Here is a 16,906-nt window from a genome sequence, read left to right as displayed (position 1 = left end):
ATTTTTTTTAATTGTAGAGAGTGTTAATTTGTGCAATGATAACCTACCAGCAATGTAAATGATTTTTTAAATATATTAGAATGAGTACATTACAATATAAATTTATTAGAACGAGTACGTTATTATTTATGGGCTTAAAAACAAGATGCAAACAATCAGAATATTGTACCTGGTGGGGAGTGCACAATGTAAACATGAAACATATGCCATTACCTATATTGTACTGTGGTACAGTTCTGGAGGCCCTTCATAATGCAGAGGTTAGCTGCCTGCTCTGCCAATAGTTAGAAATGGCACTATAGTAAGCAGTGTTTAATAAACAGCTGTTTTTATAAATTCTGCTTTGGTGAAATTCAGTGCAGTCCCGTATCGTGATACGTATCGTATCGGGGCCTCTGTATCGTGATACGTATCGTATCGTGACTTTGCTGGTGATACACAGCCCTAATACAGATAGTTATACACTTTTTAACCTAAACCCACCCCTAATCCTCAGAAAACTTTCTGCATTTTTACAATTTCAAAAGTTAAAAAAAACTTTGTTTACTTTATTTTTATAACAGTTTTACAAATGAGGACATCCACAAATTGAGGTTTTTGCCGATTTGTTTTCATTTAAAGGATTTGCCACTGATGATTCAAATGCGAGTTTTGGGCAGTGTAGAGTAGCGCTTGTTGTTTGTCATTTCTCCGATCACAAATGCAGACATGGTTTTATGTGTACGCCGCACGATGCAACGCAACACGTAAAAAGACAGTATAAGTCATTATAATCCGTAATTATGTCCCCACTGGATGCAACAAATGCCTCGTTTATAATGGGTTTTAATGTTTTTGTCTCATCGCTCCGGCCGGACAGGGCATCACAGTATGGTAGGGGCGTAACATTTCAGTCACACTCTTGAGGTATCCGGCCAATCACAATGCACTGGATAGCTGGCCAACCACAGCACACCTCGCTTTTCAGACCGATGAGCTTTGTAAAAATCGACGCGTTTCAGAAAGGCGGGGCATAGAGGAGAAACAATAATGTACAGTATGTGGAAAATAATGTGTTTTTTGAACCTTAAACTGCATAAACATTTCATTACACCAAATAATGTTCTTTTTAGCAACATCATATGACCCCTTTAAGAAATTGTTGTAAAATGTATAAAAAAAAAAGTATACAAATGCCCCAAGAATCTTAGCTCAGTGTAATACAACTCATCGACCCACCTGTCTTACGATGTTCTGAATGAGCTTGTCGATGGTAAACCCGATGTAAGCATGGATGGTGAACATCTCTCTCAGTGTGTCCTCGTACTGCGTGGACTCCAGGTTTCCATCCAGTAGACTGCGTACCATGTCTAAGAACGCTGGGTAATATTCCTCTAACTCCACCTCACCTGATACAACAGACATTACTTGTAAAAAATTGTGCAAGCCTGCTAATTTAGTTCTAAAACTAGACTTCTAACTATCCCAAAGCAAATCTGAGTGGAACATCCAATGCAAAACTTGTGTAGGTGGAAGTGTACATGTGCATCGTTCAGGAAATTTACTCACTAGGCTGTTTTAGACGCAGCTCCATGGCCAGGTCGTTTGCCTTTTCTCTGCGCCCCTCTCCCATGAGCAGCCGTTCCCGATTCTGCTCGGCCCTGTGTTCCAGTAACTGTCTCTCGGCCTGCCTGTAAACCTTCAGCAGCCGTGAGCACAGAGTCTGATGCAGCCGTAGGAAGAAGTACCAGTTATTATTGACGAAGAACAGGTTGTAGACTCCATCCAGCTCCTTCTGGTGCTCAGCCTCTGAGTCCCGCAGATCCACCAGCTCCCCTTCTGGATTCATGCCACGGGAGGCCGTAGAGGTGTCCATACTCTGAGGGGAAGTGCATCGTCTTCGTCTGAAATCGCCATTCAGCTGTTGCTGGCCGCCTGTTGTTGAGACTCCGCCTCCTGTGACGGCGCTGTCCTCACCTTCGACCTCCTCGTCCGTGAACTCTTCTGTCTCGCTAAGCTCTCCACGACGGGCGAAAAAGAGGTCGGGGACAAAGTGCTGGATGATACGCTTGATGTGGTCCTTGTCGTCCTTGTGGATGGTGGGCTGCCGCTTGACATGGTAGATGATGAGGGAGGCGGCGTCCTCCAGGATCTGTTTGTCTTCGTAAGTGAAGATCATGTGGGGTTCGCTGGTCAAACTTGTGCCCGAGCCGTCACGACCTTGCTGGCCCACGCAGCCCTCTTCTGTGCTCTGCTCCTGCCGCTGTAGCAGGGAAAAAAACAAAAGCACTAATTATCTGCAAGACACATGAGACTCTTGTAGCAAGCAACCTAAGATGAGATTTCACATGCTGTACTCTGTTTTTATTGAATAGGAATGCAGAATTAAAATGGTGACGATGAAGAAAATGTGTTGAGTTCTTATTGTTCATGTCAAGTTTATTCAGACAATAAAGAAACAGATCTACGTGCTATTCCTAACTTAAACTGATGTTACATGGGACTGTACTTGTCTCAGTTCAACCCATCCAGAAGACTGTTATTTATTGTAAAAACAAACAAATAATTCCAAATGCTATTTTGGCTAATAAAAAAAAGCATATCTGGTCTATTGCGTTCCCTAAGAAACATTTCTCAAAGCTAGGGATGCTAATAGGGATCGAAAGTGATTTTTTATTTATTTATATATAACGTTGTAAAATCACCCTGTGAAAAAGAGAAGGAGAAAGAAGTGAGAGGATTTGGGGAGTAAAAAAAGAGATTTGATATGTAGTAGAGCGGAATAATTAATGAGATGTTGTTCATTAAATTGGGCAACCCTCTACATTGCGAGTAAATCACTCGCATATGCGACTAAATCTTACTCTGGGCGACTAAATAATATCTAACATTAGCCATTGGCTAATACATTCTTAGATTTTACTCGCCAGTATGTGTGTGAGAGGCGTTCAACACAGATTTTCACTCGATAAACGCGCTACATGTAAACCATATTCTTTGTTGTATTTTCCTGTCAAAATAACAGAGTTCATTTAGAATTATTCAGCTTTTAATAACAAGCAGAAGATATGCCGGTTTCTCGGCAGTGGGCGGAGCTAATGCGCGAACAGCTCTCGTTGGCTGGCGCTCATCCATTACAGTCCCTGTAAAATAAAGTAAACAAAGTTTTTTTTTTTACTTTTGAAATTGTAAAAATGCAGAAAGTTTTCTTTGAGGGGTAGGGGTGGGTTTAGGTTAAGAAGTGTATAACTATCTGTATATAAAAACAATAGAAGTCTATGTAATGTCCCCATTTATATAGCTAAGTCAACGTGTGTGTGTGTGTGTGTGTGTGTAAAATAGTATATCAGTCTGGCGAGTAAACAAAAAAATTTACTAGCCAATGGCGATTATATTGCCAAGGTGTGCGTAGAGGGTTGTTGGGTGACTGAAATACCTGCTGTATTTTTTTACATTGTGGGAGAAAAATAAAAGAAAAAAGGTGCAAATAATACACAAAATAACGATCTTTAAAAAAGCATCATATGACCCCTTTAATAAAACTATTCTACTGAATAATAAAATGGCAACTTAAATGCTGTTATAGATGCAATGATTTAGTCTTTTGATTTTTTTCAAATCAAATTTCACTGTGACTGAATTAATGAGTTGAATGTTCACTGAACTCACACTTGTCACTCGTCCACAATTTTAGTCCTTTATTAACCTCAATTGTGACTACATTTAGTCAAGTCATTTAGATAAACTCAAATGACAGAGCTAAATTATTACTCCTACTGTCAAAACAATGTAGTGTATGAAATTACAACTCAAAATGGCTCAAAATAAGGGACAGATTAATAGTTATGAAACCAGCTCTTTTCAGGATCCAGAGAATGAGTTGTTAGGCCATCAGAAACAGAAGAACAGCTAAACTCACCTCGTCATAGATGCTCTCGATTTCATTGAGAAGACTCTTGGATCGAAGAGCCTTCATGTCGTTCTGTTTGAAGTTGACACCCTGGTGGTCCAGTGATTTCAGATACGCCTTCTCATATTGCTCTCTCCAGATTTTGTTGAAGCCCTGCTGGGCCTCCCTCCACTCCTCCTCTTTAGCTTTCAATCTATGGCAAGAAAATCATCCATTTATTCTTCAATCAAAATGTCATTTCTGCTAGAATGAAGAACTCTTAAAACTTTATAAACACAAATGACTGCATTTTTGATTAACTATGCTGGTTTGATTAACTCTGTATACTGACTTGTAAATCTCAATGATTTTTTTCCCTGAAAGCTAAGAGCAGCAAATGCAAAATAAATAGGCTGCTGACACCTGAACTATTCTATTATTTTTGCTGTCAAATGAAACTGTAGAGATACCCCGATTCTCATTTAGGTGAGAGGAAAGTAAAATATGACTTTTTTTATTAACCTTTTGAGTACGACAGGAACTGCAGTGGCTGGACTCCTCTTCAACCCCTCTATGATCTCTGGAGCCTTGTCGCCGTAGATACGATAGATCGCTCGACGCTGGATGACCTCAGAAGTTCCACCCAGACAGTCATCCAATCGGAAGCGCTCTTGATCCTCTGGCGAAAGGCGGGATAATTTCTTCTGCACACTTTCCAAAACTCTTATCGTTGCCAAATTAGTCTCAAGCACAACATCCAGCTACAAAGAAAAAAAAATCAATATCAATCTCAACTGAGTTTCACTTGAAACCTAAATCTCCCAATATTTTTCAAAGAGATCATCTTACCTCAAACCTCTCATCCTCACAGCGATGAAGCTGCTCTTCATATGGTGTTTTCTTGGAACTCACAAAAGTGGAATCTTCTGACCAGGAAGGGAATGAGACCCAGGTATCATTCAGCACCTAAAACAAAACAATGAGCTTAAACCACTTGTACCATCAGGTTTCTGACTCCATGATTTAAGCCTTAGCAATATCAGACTGAACTTTAGATGTCTTGTACACCAGCCACTTCTAATTTGGCACAAATATCTAGCTTATTTTCTACATATAAAATTACTGTTTACAAACAAGCGTTTGGCGATGACACCTCCGGGTTCTCCAGGCACCCTGGAAAAAGAGCTATTTGAGATAAGTGCTTCCATTCAAATCGAGCTGAAAAAAAAGAGCAGTGTGGGGGCTGAAACACCCCATTTTCCAAATGATTCATGGAGATTTGGGCATTCTGCGGATTTGTACCATTATCCCAGATTTGCATAATTTCTCTTATATTTTTATCATACTTCTGAGGTGAAATAATATGTATAATATATATACACATAGAATATCTATAGATGTTAACAATTATATATGACATTAATAATTATATTAATAATAGTACAAACATTCTATTTCTTCTATGACATCACAATTTTATCTGTATCTGATGAAAATACAGTACCTCTTTGCATATAGCAGTTCGGCCACTGCATTTGGGCTGCTGGTAGGTCTTGGGCAGGGCTCTGTAGCTGGAACCCAGGCGTTTACAGGAGGCGTAATCCACTTCTCTGCCTCCACCCTCCATGTAGCGCTCAGAGAAGCCCGTGATGGCATGAGACAGCTCTTTATCACCCAAAAATGACTTAAACTGGGTGTACAGTTCTGGAAACTTCCTACAGAATGAGGCACCAGTGGCATATGACTCATGACCGACATGAAAGGGCTGCGAAATGCACCATATGAAAACAAACAGGATTAAATAAACATGTCCTATTTAAATCTTTCTTACCCCAAGAATGGAGTCACAAGTTGCAGGAGTTCGGCCCCTGAAACCACCTCCTGATTGAACAGAGCTATGCAGCGTAAGAAATTCTCGTACACCTCCTGACTCCTGAGCAGACGGCGAACCTAAAAAAAATAAATGAAATTGTTCAATGGCTGAGACTACGTAATAAATCCTATGGCAATGGCTGACTTACTAGCACTTGCATTTCAAAGCAATTTTGTCAATGAAACGTACCTTGTCAAAGAATGTGAATTCCCGCAAAATTCCATGCTTTCCCACAGAGGCAAAAGATGGGTCCTTGGAATAGGAATACTTCATTTTTTTCTATGTGGATAAAAAAAGATAAAGTGTTTAAGCACAAGTAACCTGCATATACTGGGAGATATTTCAACTTTCCAGGTCTTTAGGATACAGAGGCAATGAAGCATATGGGACTTGCTTTGGCACAAGTGAACTCTGACCTTCAGAAGTGGGGTCATGTGAGGCAATAACATGGGTCTAGGCCTCTTCTTGCTCTGTTTATTAATTTCCTCGTCCTCTGCTTTCTTCAGATTGTCTTTGCCAGGCAAAGAGCCTCCAGTAAACTGGAATCAAAGACAAAGTACATATTTGTCCATACATATATATATATATTAAAATTCACTCTACTTTTCAAAGGTTTGGGGTCAGCTAATTTTTTAATGATTCTCAAATTAAGTTTCTTGGGTACACCAAGGCTTCATTTGTTTGATCCAAATAATAATAATAATAATAATAATGTAAATTATTATTACAATTTAAAACAACTGTTATGCACCAAGAGCTTGTAACACTCTAAAGAGAAAGGAAAAAATGAAATCGCATCATGACCCCTTTAATATATTTTAAAATGTAATTTATTCCTGTGTTGGCAAAACTGAAATTTTTAGCAGCCATTACTCCAGTCTTCAGTGTCAGATGATCCTTCAGAAATCATTCTGATATGCTGATTTGGTGCTCAAGAAACATTCATTTCTTCTTATTATCAATGTTGAAAACAGTTGTGCTGCCTAATATTTATTTTGGGAAGACTTGACAAATTTTTTTTATACGTTTTACTGTCACTTTTGATATGCTACATCCTTGCTGAATAAAAGCTAATTTTTAAAAAACAAAAAAACATAAACAAACAAGCTAAACTTACTGACCCCAAACATTCGAACGGTAGTGTAAATATTTAAGAGAAAATCATTTAATTGCAAACTGATACAAGCGCAAAGCAACAACAAATTTTTAAAAAGTAGTCAAAGGTCATTTTCTAACCAGAGATCTCTTTGCGTCAGGCAAAAACTGGCCAAACTCTGCAAGCAGATCTTCTTGGCCTTTGAAAAGGCTTGCCACTTTAGAGAAAACCTCATCTTCGGTCATTCCTCCAGTGCTACGCCCTCTGCTCTCCTTCACCTCCAGCTGCTCCTTCTGCAGATGGACACAGGACGCACAAATCAATGAACATCGATAAGTTTACAGGATGGGTACAAAAACAGTCCGAGAGTCTATTTCCTTTAGTGCCAGTAGGTAGTAGCCTAGTCTCAGCCTCAGGCAGAACACCCACAGATGGCACACAGTCCGTTCATTGACAGTCTGATACGTACTGCACGGAAAAGGCAGCCTCCTGCTATAAATCACAAGCTCCAATCTGATTGGCTTGCTGAAATGCAAGATATCCACAAGAAGAAATGTATATTCCTACATAGCTTTGTTTTCTTATTAAATGTCTAGGTAGGGTCGCAGGAAGGGTGAAGTCTAGAGGAAAAACAAAATAAAAATGCGGTTTCTCTATTGCTCTCACCTGGTATGTATGTAGAATTTCCAGAAAGGCCCGGTAGGTTTCTGGGTTGTCCAAAAATCGGTTTTTGATCTTATTGACGTAACTGATGGCGCTGTCAAACTCCACAGGGCTGGGCTCTGATGTGGGAGGGGATACCGACGTGGTGGTCGGCTGTGATTGGCTCTCTCGGCTGGGCAGAGGAAGTGACAACCTGCTTGATTGTTCAGGAGGTCCAGATGATGAAGCCACACTCTCCGGAGAGGTCACGGCTTCATTTGGAGCCGGCCCTGCTTCAGCCACTGCTGATGAAGAGGCACTAACCACAGAGCTGCCCGTGCTCCTTCCTGGTCCTGGAGAGACCTGAGGGAAAAGATACCAAAGAATAGCCTTACTTTAATATACCAAGAAATCCAACATCCCCACATATGTTCAGTACAACAGGAGAACAGGAATGCATAATACAGATGCAACAATATTTTATAACAAAATTAATTTATTATTGTAGTTTTGATTACATTTACACTATTGTTCAAAACTAAGGTCTGTATTTTTTTTTTAATTCATTTCTTTTAAAGATTTGTAATGGTTAACAAGGCTGCATTTATTAGATCAAAAATAGAGTAATATTCTGAAATAATGTTACAATTTAAAATAACTTTTCTATTTGAATATTTTTCTATTCTATTTGCATTCAAATAATGCATCTCATAATCTTATACTGCAGTTATATCTGATCAAATGCACATTATTATTCTTTAGTTTGGGTTAAACAAATCAATTTTGCTTGGTTGGAACAGCAGCTACGCTAATTATGTCTCTATTTGTTTCTCTGTTTTTGCCACGGGATGTAACTAGGATTTACACAAGCTTCAGTCCGGATCCAGAACACCTGAGAAGAGATGATACCAACCCCTCAGAGGACCTCAGATGATGCCAACCCTGAAACAACATACAGAACTACCACATTTTGCTATAAGTTTGATTGCATCATATAATAATTGCTAATTGTTAATAGTGTTCATCGTCTGTTTGAATACATCTTTAATTGATTTTTCCACACATTTCTGCCATATGTGCATTAACTGACTATTAACAGCAATTATTATATGATGCAATCAAACTTATAGCAAAATGTGGTAGTTCTGTATGTTGTTTCAGGGTTGGCATCATCTGAGGTCCTCTGAGGGGTTGGCATCATCTCTTCTCAGGTGTTCTGGATCCAGACTGAAGCTTGTGTAAATCCTAGTTACCACGGGATGTCAATCCCAGCAGAAACAGAGAAACAAATAGAGACATAATTAGCGTAGCTGCTGTTCCAAACAAGCAAAATTGATTTGTTTAACCCAAACTAAACAATAATAATGTGCATTTGAGCAGATATAACTGCAGTACAAGATTATGAGATGCATTATTTGAATGCTTGGCCAAAGAGATGTCTTTAATCTATAGATTTAAACAGAGATTAACTTCATAACTTCAAACTTCATAACTTCAAAAGGCTATGGTTTAATTGATTAAATGTGAGCGCTGCAAGTTTAAAAGTCAGGTGCTGCGCTGCTTTGTTTACTACGGTTACTGGGGAAACGGCTATAGGCTATTCCTGGCGAAAAGCGCCACCTGCTGGCAGAGAATGAATTTGCATTTTTTTCAATAAGCCCTTCTGCTCTTTGTTTAGACCAAAGCCAAAAACTACCCTTATTTTTACGCAGAAAACACGCTGTTGTAAATGTGAACTGGTGGATCGACAAGAAGATAATGAATTATAAAACTCTAAATATATAGCCTACACTAAGATATTTGTTACTAAATGAATATAATTGTTTGATGATTATTATTTAAATGAATATAAAAAGAATAGAATTTAAAAAGTTACTTTTGACTCCGCCCCTCCCCCCTCCCGTCCCGTATTTTGGTACCCAAAATGTTGACAGGTATGAGTTACTTATCAAATTAGACATTCATTGAGGCATTTAATTCTAGATTATTATACATTTTCTCACATAATTGTTTAAAATCTTGATATGCAGGCCTGAAAAGTCATGGGAATAGGCTATAATTATTCTTAGAATTATTTCTAATTATATTCAAAGAAAAATATGTAGAAAACGTTAGTCAGACCAGTAAACACAAACTCTTGGAAAAGTAGCCTAAGTCCAGTCTATAATGTCCCAGTTTGACTAATGATTTATTATATTTGGTGTTAGGCAAGTTTGGGCTTGTTTAAGGCAAGACTGGGCTTCACAGGTTCCTGGTCACATTGACACACGCCACTGGATAAATTGTTATTAACATTCCTGAAGCTCAAACAGTAGAACATGGCGCTTGCAACGCCAAGGTCGTGGTTCAATTCCCAGAAAAAGCACAAAATTATAAAAAAAAAAAAAAAAGAGTAATGTATACTTTAAATGTAATGAGAGTTGCTTTGGATAAAATCATATGCCAAATTAATTGACTGCAAATGCAACTCTCTCCGTGGAATAAGAATAAGAGATGGGACGGGTTTATGTTCTGTTCCTGGCTGTCTCGTGGGTTTAATACATTGACGTGATCTTCCCACGGAACTGAGGTGATGTGCCTCTTCATCACTGGGTTGCTTGGTACAGTAAGATACCCCTGTAGCATCCTTCTAGTTAAGTCACTGAGGTGGTACATATTAGTTCTTCTACTCTATGGTGTGTTTAATTTAAAGCGGAGACCGATGGGATTATCTTGGAGGTAATGGTAGCACCCTGGTATTGTCCAGACATTAGGTCATTGGTCTATTTGAGGTCAGACCACTGCTTGATGTATTGCTGGACATGTTCACATACTTGGACATGTAAGATACAGTTAAAATGAAAGTTATTGCATTATATTGCAAAATATTCAACCAAGTGACATTTATTTCATAGAAATGTATTTCAATCACTCATAAAAAAGAAAGCTGGCATGTTCTACATTATAAAACAACAGACATATTGTTTAAAATGAATAATGAAATGCATATGAACAATTTGTAGTTGTAAAAGATTAATAGGTCAAAGATGTTCCGTCATATTAAACACCTGTATGAATTTGAGGAGAATTGACACTACCCTTCAAATGTTTGAGGTCAGTAAGATTTTTTTAAATTTTTTTTTTAAAAAGATATTAATACTTTTATTCAGCAAGGATGCATTAAATTGATCAAAGTGACAGTAAAGACAATTTCACAAAAGCCGTTTTCAACATTGATAATTACAAATTTGAACATTTCATTCTTGAGAACAAAATCAGCATAATGGAATGATTTCTGAAGGATGTAGTCACCACTGATAAGCTACCACTAAATATTGTAGAAACTTAATTTGCTGTAAAGTTGCATTGCAATGATTTGTATCGTGAAAAGCACTGTACAAATAAACTTGACTTGAATATATTTCAAAATGAAATTTATTCCTGTGATGGCAAAACTGAATTTTCAGCAGCCATTACTCCAGTTTTCAGTGTCATATGTTTTTTCAGAAACTCACTGTAAAACTCTGTGTAAAGTTCCTTTGAATGAAAATATCCAGAACAGTTGTACATGAAATCCATGAATTTATTATTATTATTATTATTATTATTATTGTGTTATTACAACTATACATGTTGACTATTGACAATCAAAATGACATGCAATAATAAAGCTCTTACACATTTACATTAAATAACTGTCCATTTATTCTAAAACACAAAGCTATTGTCATTGGACTACTCCCTGACAGTATATGTGGCATGACGTCACCAAAGTGTGAACTCGAAGGAAGCCAGCAAGGGGCCCATTTGGGACAGGGCCAAAGTCAACATGAAATCAATATTAACCCTATTTACTCTCTTAATACACATTCCTGTCTTATTGTGCACAATTCACCACATTATTCCAAATAAAAAAAATATTTGTCTTTGCAATCACTCATTAAAATGAAATTACTTGCTCCCCCTCTTCTTTTGTCTTCTGCCAGAAAGTCCATGTGGACTAATGGAAATGCAAAAAAAAAAAAAGCCAAACAGCTATTTAGGCATTGTTTTAGCAAACTTTCATTCTAGTATGCAACACTTGCTTCACACAATCTATTCAATTCCTGTTAGCTAAAAATAAAGATCTACCCTAAATTGTTTTTCTCTAAATACCTTGCTTCATTCAGAAAGGTCACGCAAGTAAAATTAGTTGTGAATATGGTTCAATGATGACCTTTTCATGGTTGACTAACTGAAACAGTGAAAATGAAGAACAAAACACAGACACAAGTGCAAACAAGTAGTAAACTGAAAAGCACCAAAAGTCCTACCTGTGAGGACAGTGGGGACTGTAGAAATGCCATTCCATTCTTGGGAATTTCGATCCGATAACCAGGCGGTAGAAAGGCATTAAACCCCAGGACAAGGTCAGGATGCCCATGGAAGAGCTGAGAAACTCTGTTGATAACTCCTGGTGTGTCAATGCTGTGGATATCGGAAATACAATCACACAATGCTTTTTGTGCATCAGCACACATTTAAAGTGAACAGACACCTACATACCTTTGAGACTTAAACTCTTTCATGATATCCAGAAACTTATTGTATATTCCCGGATCATTTCCGAACCGTATTTTGACTTGGTCCAAGTAAGATAAGGCATCCTCCACCTGCAACAGGAATACATATTATTAACCTAAATTATGTTTACAAACAATATAAACCATAATAAGCATGTATACAGTGACAGAATGCTTACCGAAAAGTACTGTGGTGGTACCATGGTACAAGGTATGGGACGGAAATAACATGTATTTACATCAGTTAAAAAAAGGTACAGTTTGACAAGTACAATGGTAAAACCATAGTATTCATGGAAGCACTATGGGGCATAACGCAAAGATACGAGGGTACTATTAACATATGATACAAAAAAACGACACCATAGTACTGCCACAGTACTTTTTTCTAAGGTACTTTGAAGAATGCCATGGTACATATCCAAAATACCATGGTGGTATTATGATTTTTTATTTTTTTGGCTCGTGAAAGAACAGATGTGTGGGACATCAAGTCCATTTCTATTGAATGTGGAGCCACATCACATTGAATGACTTAGCATTTGCTTCTACTATTAAAGTAATACATTGTCTACATTCTTTGAATTATGCAAGAGAAACAAGAAAGCACTGTGAAATCTAAACTACACATATACAAAACGCAAGTTATTTGATTTTTCCTCTCTGTTCTCAAGAACAAAAACCCAACGAGAAAAGAACGCACGCATAAAATAAATATTCAAGATCAAAAGAACAGTTGCAATGTCCTATCCAACCACTGCGATGAAGAAAACTGACCCCAAATCAAGCGGCTTAGGAGAAAAACAACCGGTTTATATTCTCTTTGTGGTTTTATTAATATTCAGTGAGGGAAATAAAGGCTCACTGACTCGTCTAGCTTTGCTGCGTTAGCACTAACGTAGTGCTAGTCACAACACACAAGAACCCCGCTACGATTTCACAACAAAAACAAACAAAACACGATTCAAACGGCTTTTTAACAGAGAAACGCTTTAGCTATGCTTAACATACACTTTTCATTTCTTTCAAAGGTCGTGCTAAAACGAAAAGGGACACATTTATGACAAAAGCAGCTGTTAGCTGAGCAAAACCCCCTTTCTTTCTCTTATCTACGTCAGTTATATCAAATAAACCGGTTTAATCTTAAACAAACGGAGTGTAAAGTGTGATTTTTGGCGGAGCCACAATAAATATCCACCGGTTTTGGTTTTAACAAAGAACAGAGGTGAAAACCCGACCGCGTAAGGGGGAAACATTAGACTTTAATTCAGCAGATACACTTTCATCATGTTGACTGGTAAACTTGCATTGCTTTGAACCGGAATCGGTGAGTTAAGCGACAATAAATCGACTTTTGCAGCTTGAAATGGTGTAAATAATTGCGTACGATTTTCAAATCCTTTTACACACACTCAAGTGTGAATGCTTTGATATATGCCCCATATGCATATGAACAGCACAGCACTTCCTAATACACAATGCGTTGTAAGAGAGAAGGAAACACATGCACTTGCTGCAATGCTTCTTACCTTTAGTTTTTGAAAGTGCTGCTGCTGGACTTGCTTCTGAACCACATAGGCCTTGTCTTGGATCTGGTTGATTTGCTTCGCAGTGCTGCTGCGAGCCTGAATTTTCGCCATGGTGCGTTTCCTTCCCCACCAACAGCCACGATGATTTACCGTCCCTCCGTGTTTGCAGTTTGTTCTGGCGTGCAAAAATCAGTTCGTATCGGGGGGCCACCCAGCTCTCTTCCCCCCACAAGTCCAGTCTACTTTACGGACGGCCACCCAGTTACTCCAGCATAGACTTCCAGCTCAAGCCAAGTGTGTTCGGACTTCTCAATCCCTACTAAAACTACACCATAAAGCGTACGGATCAATAGCGAGCCCCCATCGATATCCACGAAGAGAACCAGAAACAATGTACGTAATTTTTTGTTCCAATGGTCGTATTATTTAAACAAATGATGTATGTCTCTTTAAATTCGGCGGCAGCTGTGCGCTCGATCCTAGCGTCCGGAAACGGAGGGAGTTGTGGAGAATTGAAAAGCGCATGCGCACAAACCGAAAGAGGGCGGAGTGTACGGAATCTCAGCGGCCGCTGACATGAATGGGATTCTGCACACGCTTTTGTTCACTGGAAGAATGTTACAGAAAGTTGTTTCACATTGTTTAAAAATGTTTTATGGCTCATTGATTGCTTTGACCAGTAATTCTGATAAAACTATAATGTAATGTGATAAATATTTGACAACTGTAAAGCTGGAAATGGGAAAACCATCTTTGTTTAAAAAGAAAAACAAACCTTTTAGCTATTATATTTTCTTGTATAAAGTATACATCTTCTACGGTATTATTCATTTGTATCTGAGGTTTGTTTATGGGGTATTAGTTTATTGTAGAAGGTAAAAGTTCACCAGTCCAATGAGAAATTACATTACAAATATCATGTTTACTCTTGCTTTAGTAATACATTTTGGTGTCATTTTGAAAAAAGAATGGTCACAACTGAATATTCAGCGAGTGAATGTATCAGTTACTTAAGTCAGTCTCTTGTTTTTGAATAAATAAAAAGGCTGACACAAAATGAAGGTTTTAAAAATAAGCGTGGTTTATAAAACCCAAATATGACAGGATCACCAAAGTGTATACAGAAACACAAATGAGATCATCAGTGGAACCATCACAGGAATACACTCAACATTTACAAACTACTGTCAAAGGGGGAACTCTGAGACATTTTCTCTCTTTTTATATCTCTAGTTAATCACAGAACCACAAGTTTTTTTCTATTTTTCTTTACGTCTTTACTTACTCAAAAGTACAACCATCTATCAACTACAAACAATGTCACAGTCAAGTATTTAAAAAGGGATACAACATCAAGATAGGAGATAGAAAAGATGCAAAGATATCAAGCACTTAACATCATGGGTTTAGCAAGCAATCAAGTCGACAGTTTTCCCCGCCATGAAGAAATGATGTCAGGGCTTGTGTATTATTCCAGTTCTGTATTTGAAAAAGTAAAAAAAAAAAAAAATGTACAAAATAAAAACCCTACATTTTGAGGGTTCATCTCATAACAGAACCCCTATTTAGGATGTTAATGAGAATATTAACATGTCCCCCTAGTCTCCAAATCCTCCCCAACCAGATCAGTTCACGATATCGACCCAACAAGTCCTGTCAAATGGGCACAAACCCTGGGGATGAAAGTGTTATGAGCAGAAATATATACCTACTGTAAATAAAACCGATCACATTCCATATTCACTAAAGCGTCTTAAGTTACATTATTTCGACAGAATTCACATATGTAAGACTGTGGATTGTAACTAATCAAAAATGCCCTTCATCTACCATAATACTGCTCATTTAAAAGCAAAAGTCTCCAACTTGTACAGAAATAATTAGTACAATAAATGAACCAACATTCTTTAACATATTTAAAATGTACAAAATTAAACTATTTACAGTGCAAAACAAAAGCAGCATGCAGGCAAGACAATTGGCAATGCATTACAAAAAGCACTGGATGGGGCAAATTTGTGCTCCGCATCCATATACGGTGATATTGGTTCAGGAAGTGTTTAATTTTTTAATTAACTACAATTGTTGTATGCCACTTGATAGTCTACTTGATAAAGTATTCAGTCAGTTCTGAGAGTCAAGAACTAAAGACAGCAAAGTAAGACAATGTGTGTCAAAAGATCATTTTGAGAAGAACAAGATTGACATTTCATTAATATTAAAGGACAAAAGGACCGTACATTAACACAGTAACACCACATTTTCGATGAGGATAGCACTCTTTTGCAACCACAATTCACATGTAGCTTTCCCTTTCTTCTGTTTTAGATTTGTAATCCAAAATACAAACATTTAAATTTTTAAGCAAAAAATAAACCTAAAGTCAACTAAAATGTTACTCACAAACACAACGCCTGCTATCTGTACATCGTTTTTTCATTAGCATTAACACTTTTCTTTTAAAGAGTAAATAAGAAGAGAGATTGTGAAGACAGACCCATCTTTTCATTTGATTTTAGTTACAGCTGAAAGATTGTGCTTGCAAAAATACAAGGATGCATGCTGCTGTAAGAGTATCGAAATAAACTAAAAGCTGAAAAAATAAGCAAAACAAAAATATCAGCAAAAACAGCCCTGGTGTTTTCTTTTTTTGATGACAACAATGGATATTAATTATAATAAAATCATTGTAAGTTAAAATGACAGTCTTCACTCTCTGCTATAGAAGCATTATGATGCTCCTAAATATGCTGTTTGAAATTCAGAGACTATGTATGAAAGACAAGTAGTTATAGCTGTCTCGCAAAAATGTACATTATAAATCATCACATTTTTTTTCATTAACGTAAAACTGATTATAAATATATTGCAACACTCATCAAGCATACAAATAATCAAACTGTGACCATGTTGGTAAGGAAAAAGCTTACATAAAAGATGTCTCCTCACCACACTGGAACTACTTTTTGATGCACAACATCTCATATGGTTTACCACAATACAAATCTGATATCACAACCATAAGAATTATAATCAACTGGCAGTGTTCGCATTTCCTCTTTGGCTAGCAGAGGTTATGGCAATGCTTAATAAGTGATACAAAAAGCCATGTAGGAAACACATTAGTTCAATAAAAATGTGTCCACTTCCATTCAGTTTGCAGTTGGGTGACAATTATTCCTGAATCTTTTCAGTTTAGTGCATCATTACAATTGAAATAGTTCACAGAATCATCTGATCTTTTTCAGAGGACAGAATTAGTTTTTTTACCCAAATGGTATTTCAAATATTAACCAGCAATGTCAGATTTACTTACAGTAGTTTCACTGGTCAAAGTATCAATGAAAATAATAATTC

General features: G+C 37.4%; 1 protein-coding gene across 2 annotated transcripts in view; it reads right to left on the bottom strand.

Annotated features, from left to right (window-relative positions):
* The window catches only part of LOC107758010 (paired amphipathic helix protein Sin3b-like), an 18,366-nt gene extending 4,253 nt beyond the window's left edge, over positions 1-14,113 (bottom strand). The window contains exons 1-15 of one of the 2 annotated variants that reach the window (XM_016575640.1): positions 13,550-14,113; positions 12,200-12,208; positions 12,004-12,110; positions 11,772-11,925; positions 7,504-7,842; positions 6,978-7,130; positions 6,158-6,280; positions 5,931-6,020; positions 5,700-5,818; positions 5,373-5,583; positions 4,718-4,834; positions 4,391-4,629; positions 3,899-4,082; positions 1,549-2,242; positions 1,219-1,388 (exon numbers count right to left, since the gene is read on the bottom strand). In XM_016575640.1, the coding sequence (XP_016431126.1) occupies positions 1,219-1,388; positions 1,549-2,242; positions 3,899-4,082; positions 4,391-4,629; positions 4,718-4,834; positions 5,373-5,583; positions 5,700-5,818; positions 5,931-6,020; positions 6,158-6,280; positions 6,978-7,130; positions 7,504-7,842; positions 11,772-11,925; positions 12,004-12,110; positions 12,200-12,208; positions 13,550-13,660 (2,820 nt within the window). In that variant the 5' untranslated portion in view covers positions 13,661-14,113. The remainder of the gene's footprint in view (positions 1-1,218; positions 1,389-1,548; positions 2,243-3,898; positions 4,083-4,390; positions 4,630-4,717; positions 4,835-5,372; positions 5,584-5,699; positions 5,819-5,930; positions 6,021-6,157; positions 6,281-6,977; positions 7,131-7,503; positions 7,843-11,771; positions 11,926-12,003; positions 12,111-12,199; positions 12,209-13,549) is intronic. The other variant, XM_016575641.1, reaches the window with a different exon arrangement.
* Positions 14,114-16,906: the final 2,793 nt, after the last annotated feature.

The sequence above is a fragment of the Sinocyclocheilus rhinocerous genome, unplaced genomic scaffold (assembly GCF_001515625.1).
Source record: "Sinocyclocheilus rhinocerous isolate Xijiao unplaced genomic scaffold, SAMN03320098_v1.1 scaffold1314, whole genome shotgun sequence".
In the NCBI taxonomy this organism is placed as follows: domain Eukaryota; kingdom Metazoa; phylum Chordata; class Actinopteri; order Cypriniformes; family Cyprinidae; genus Sinocyclocheilus; species Sinocyclocheilus rhinocerous.
This window is presented reverse-complemented; position numbering and strand designations above follow the sequence as displayed.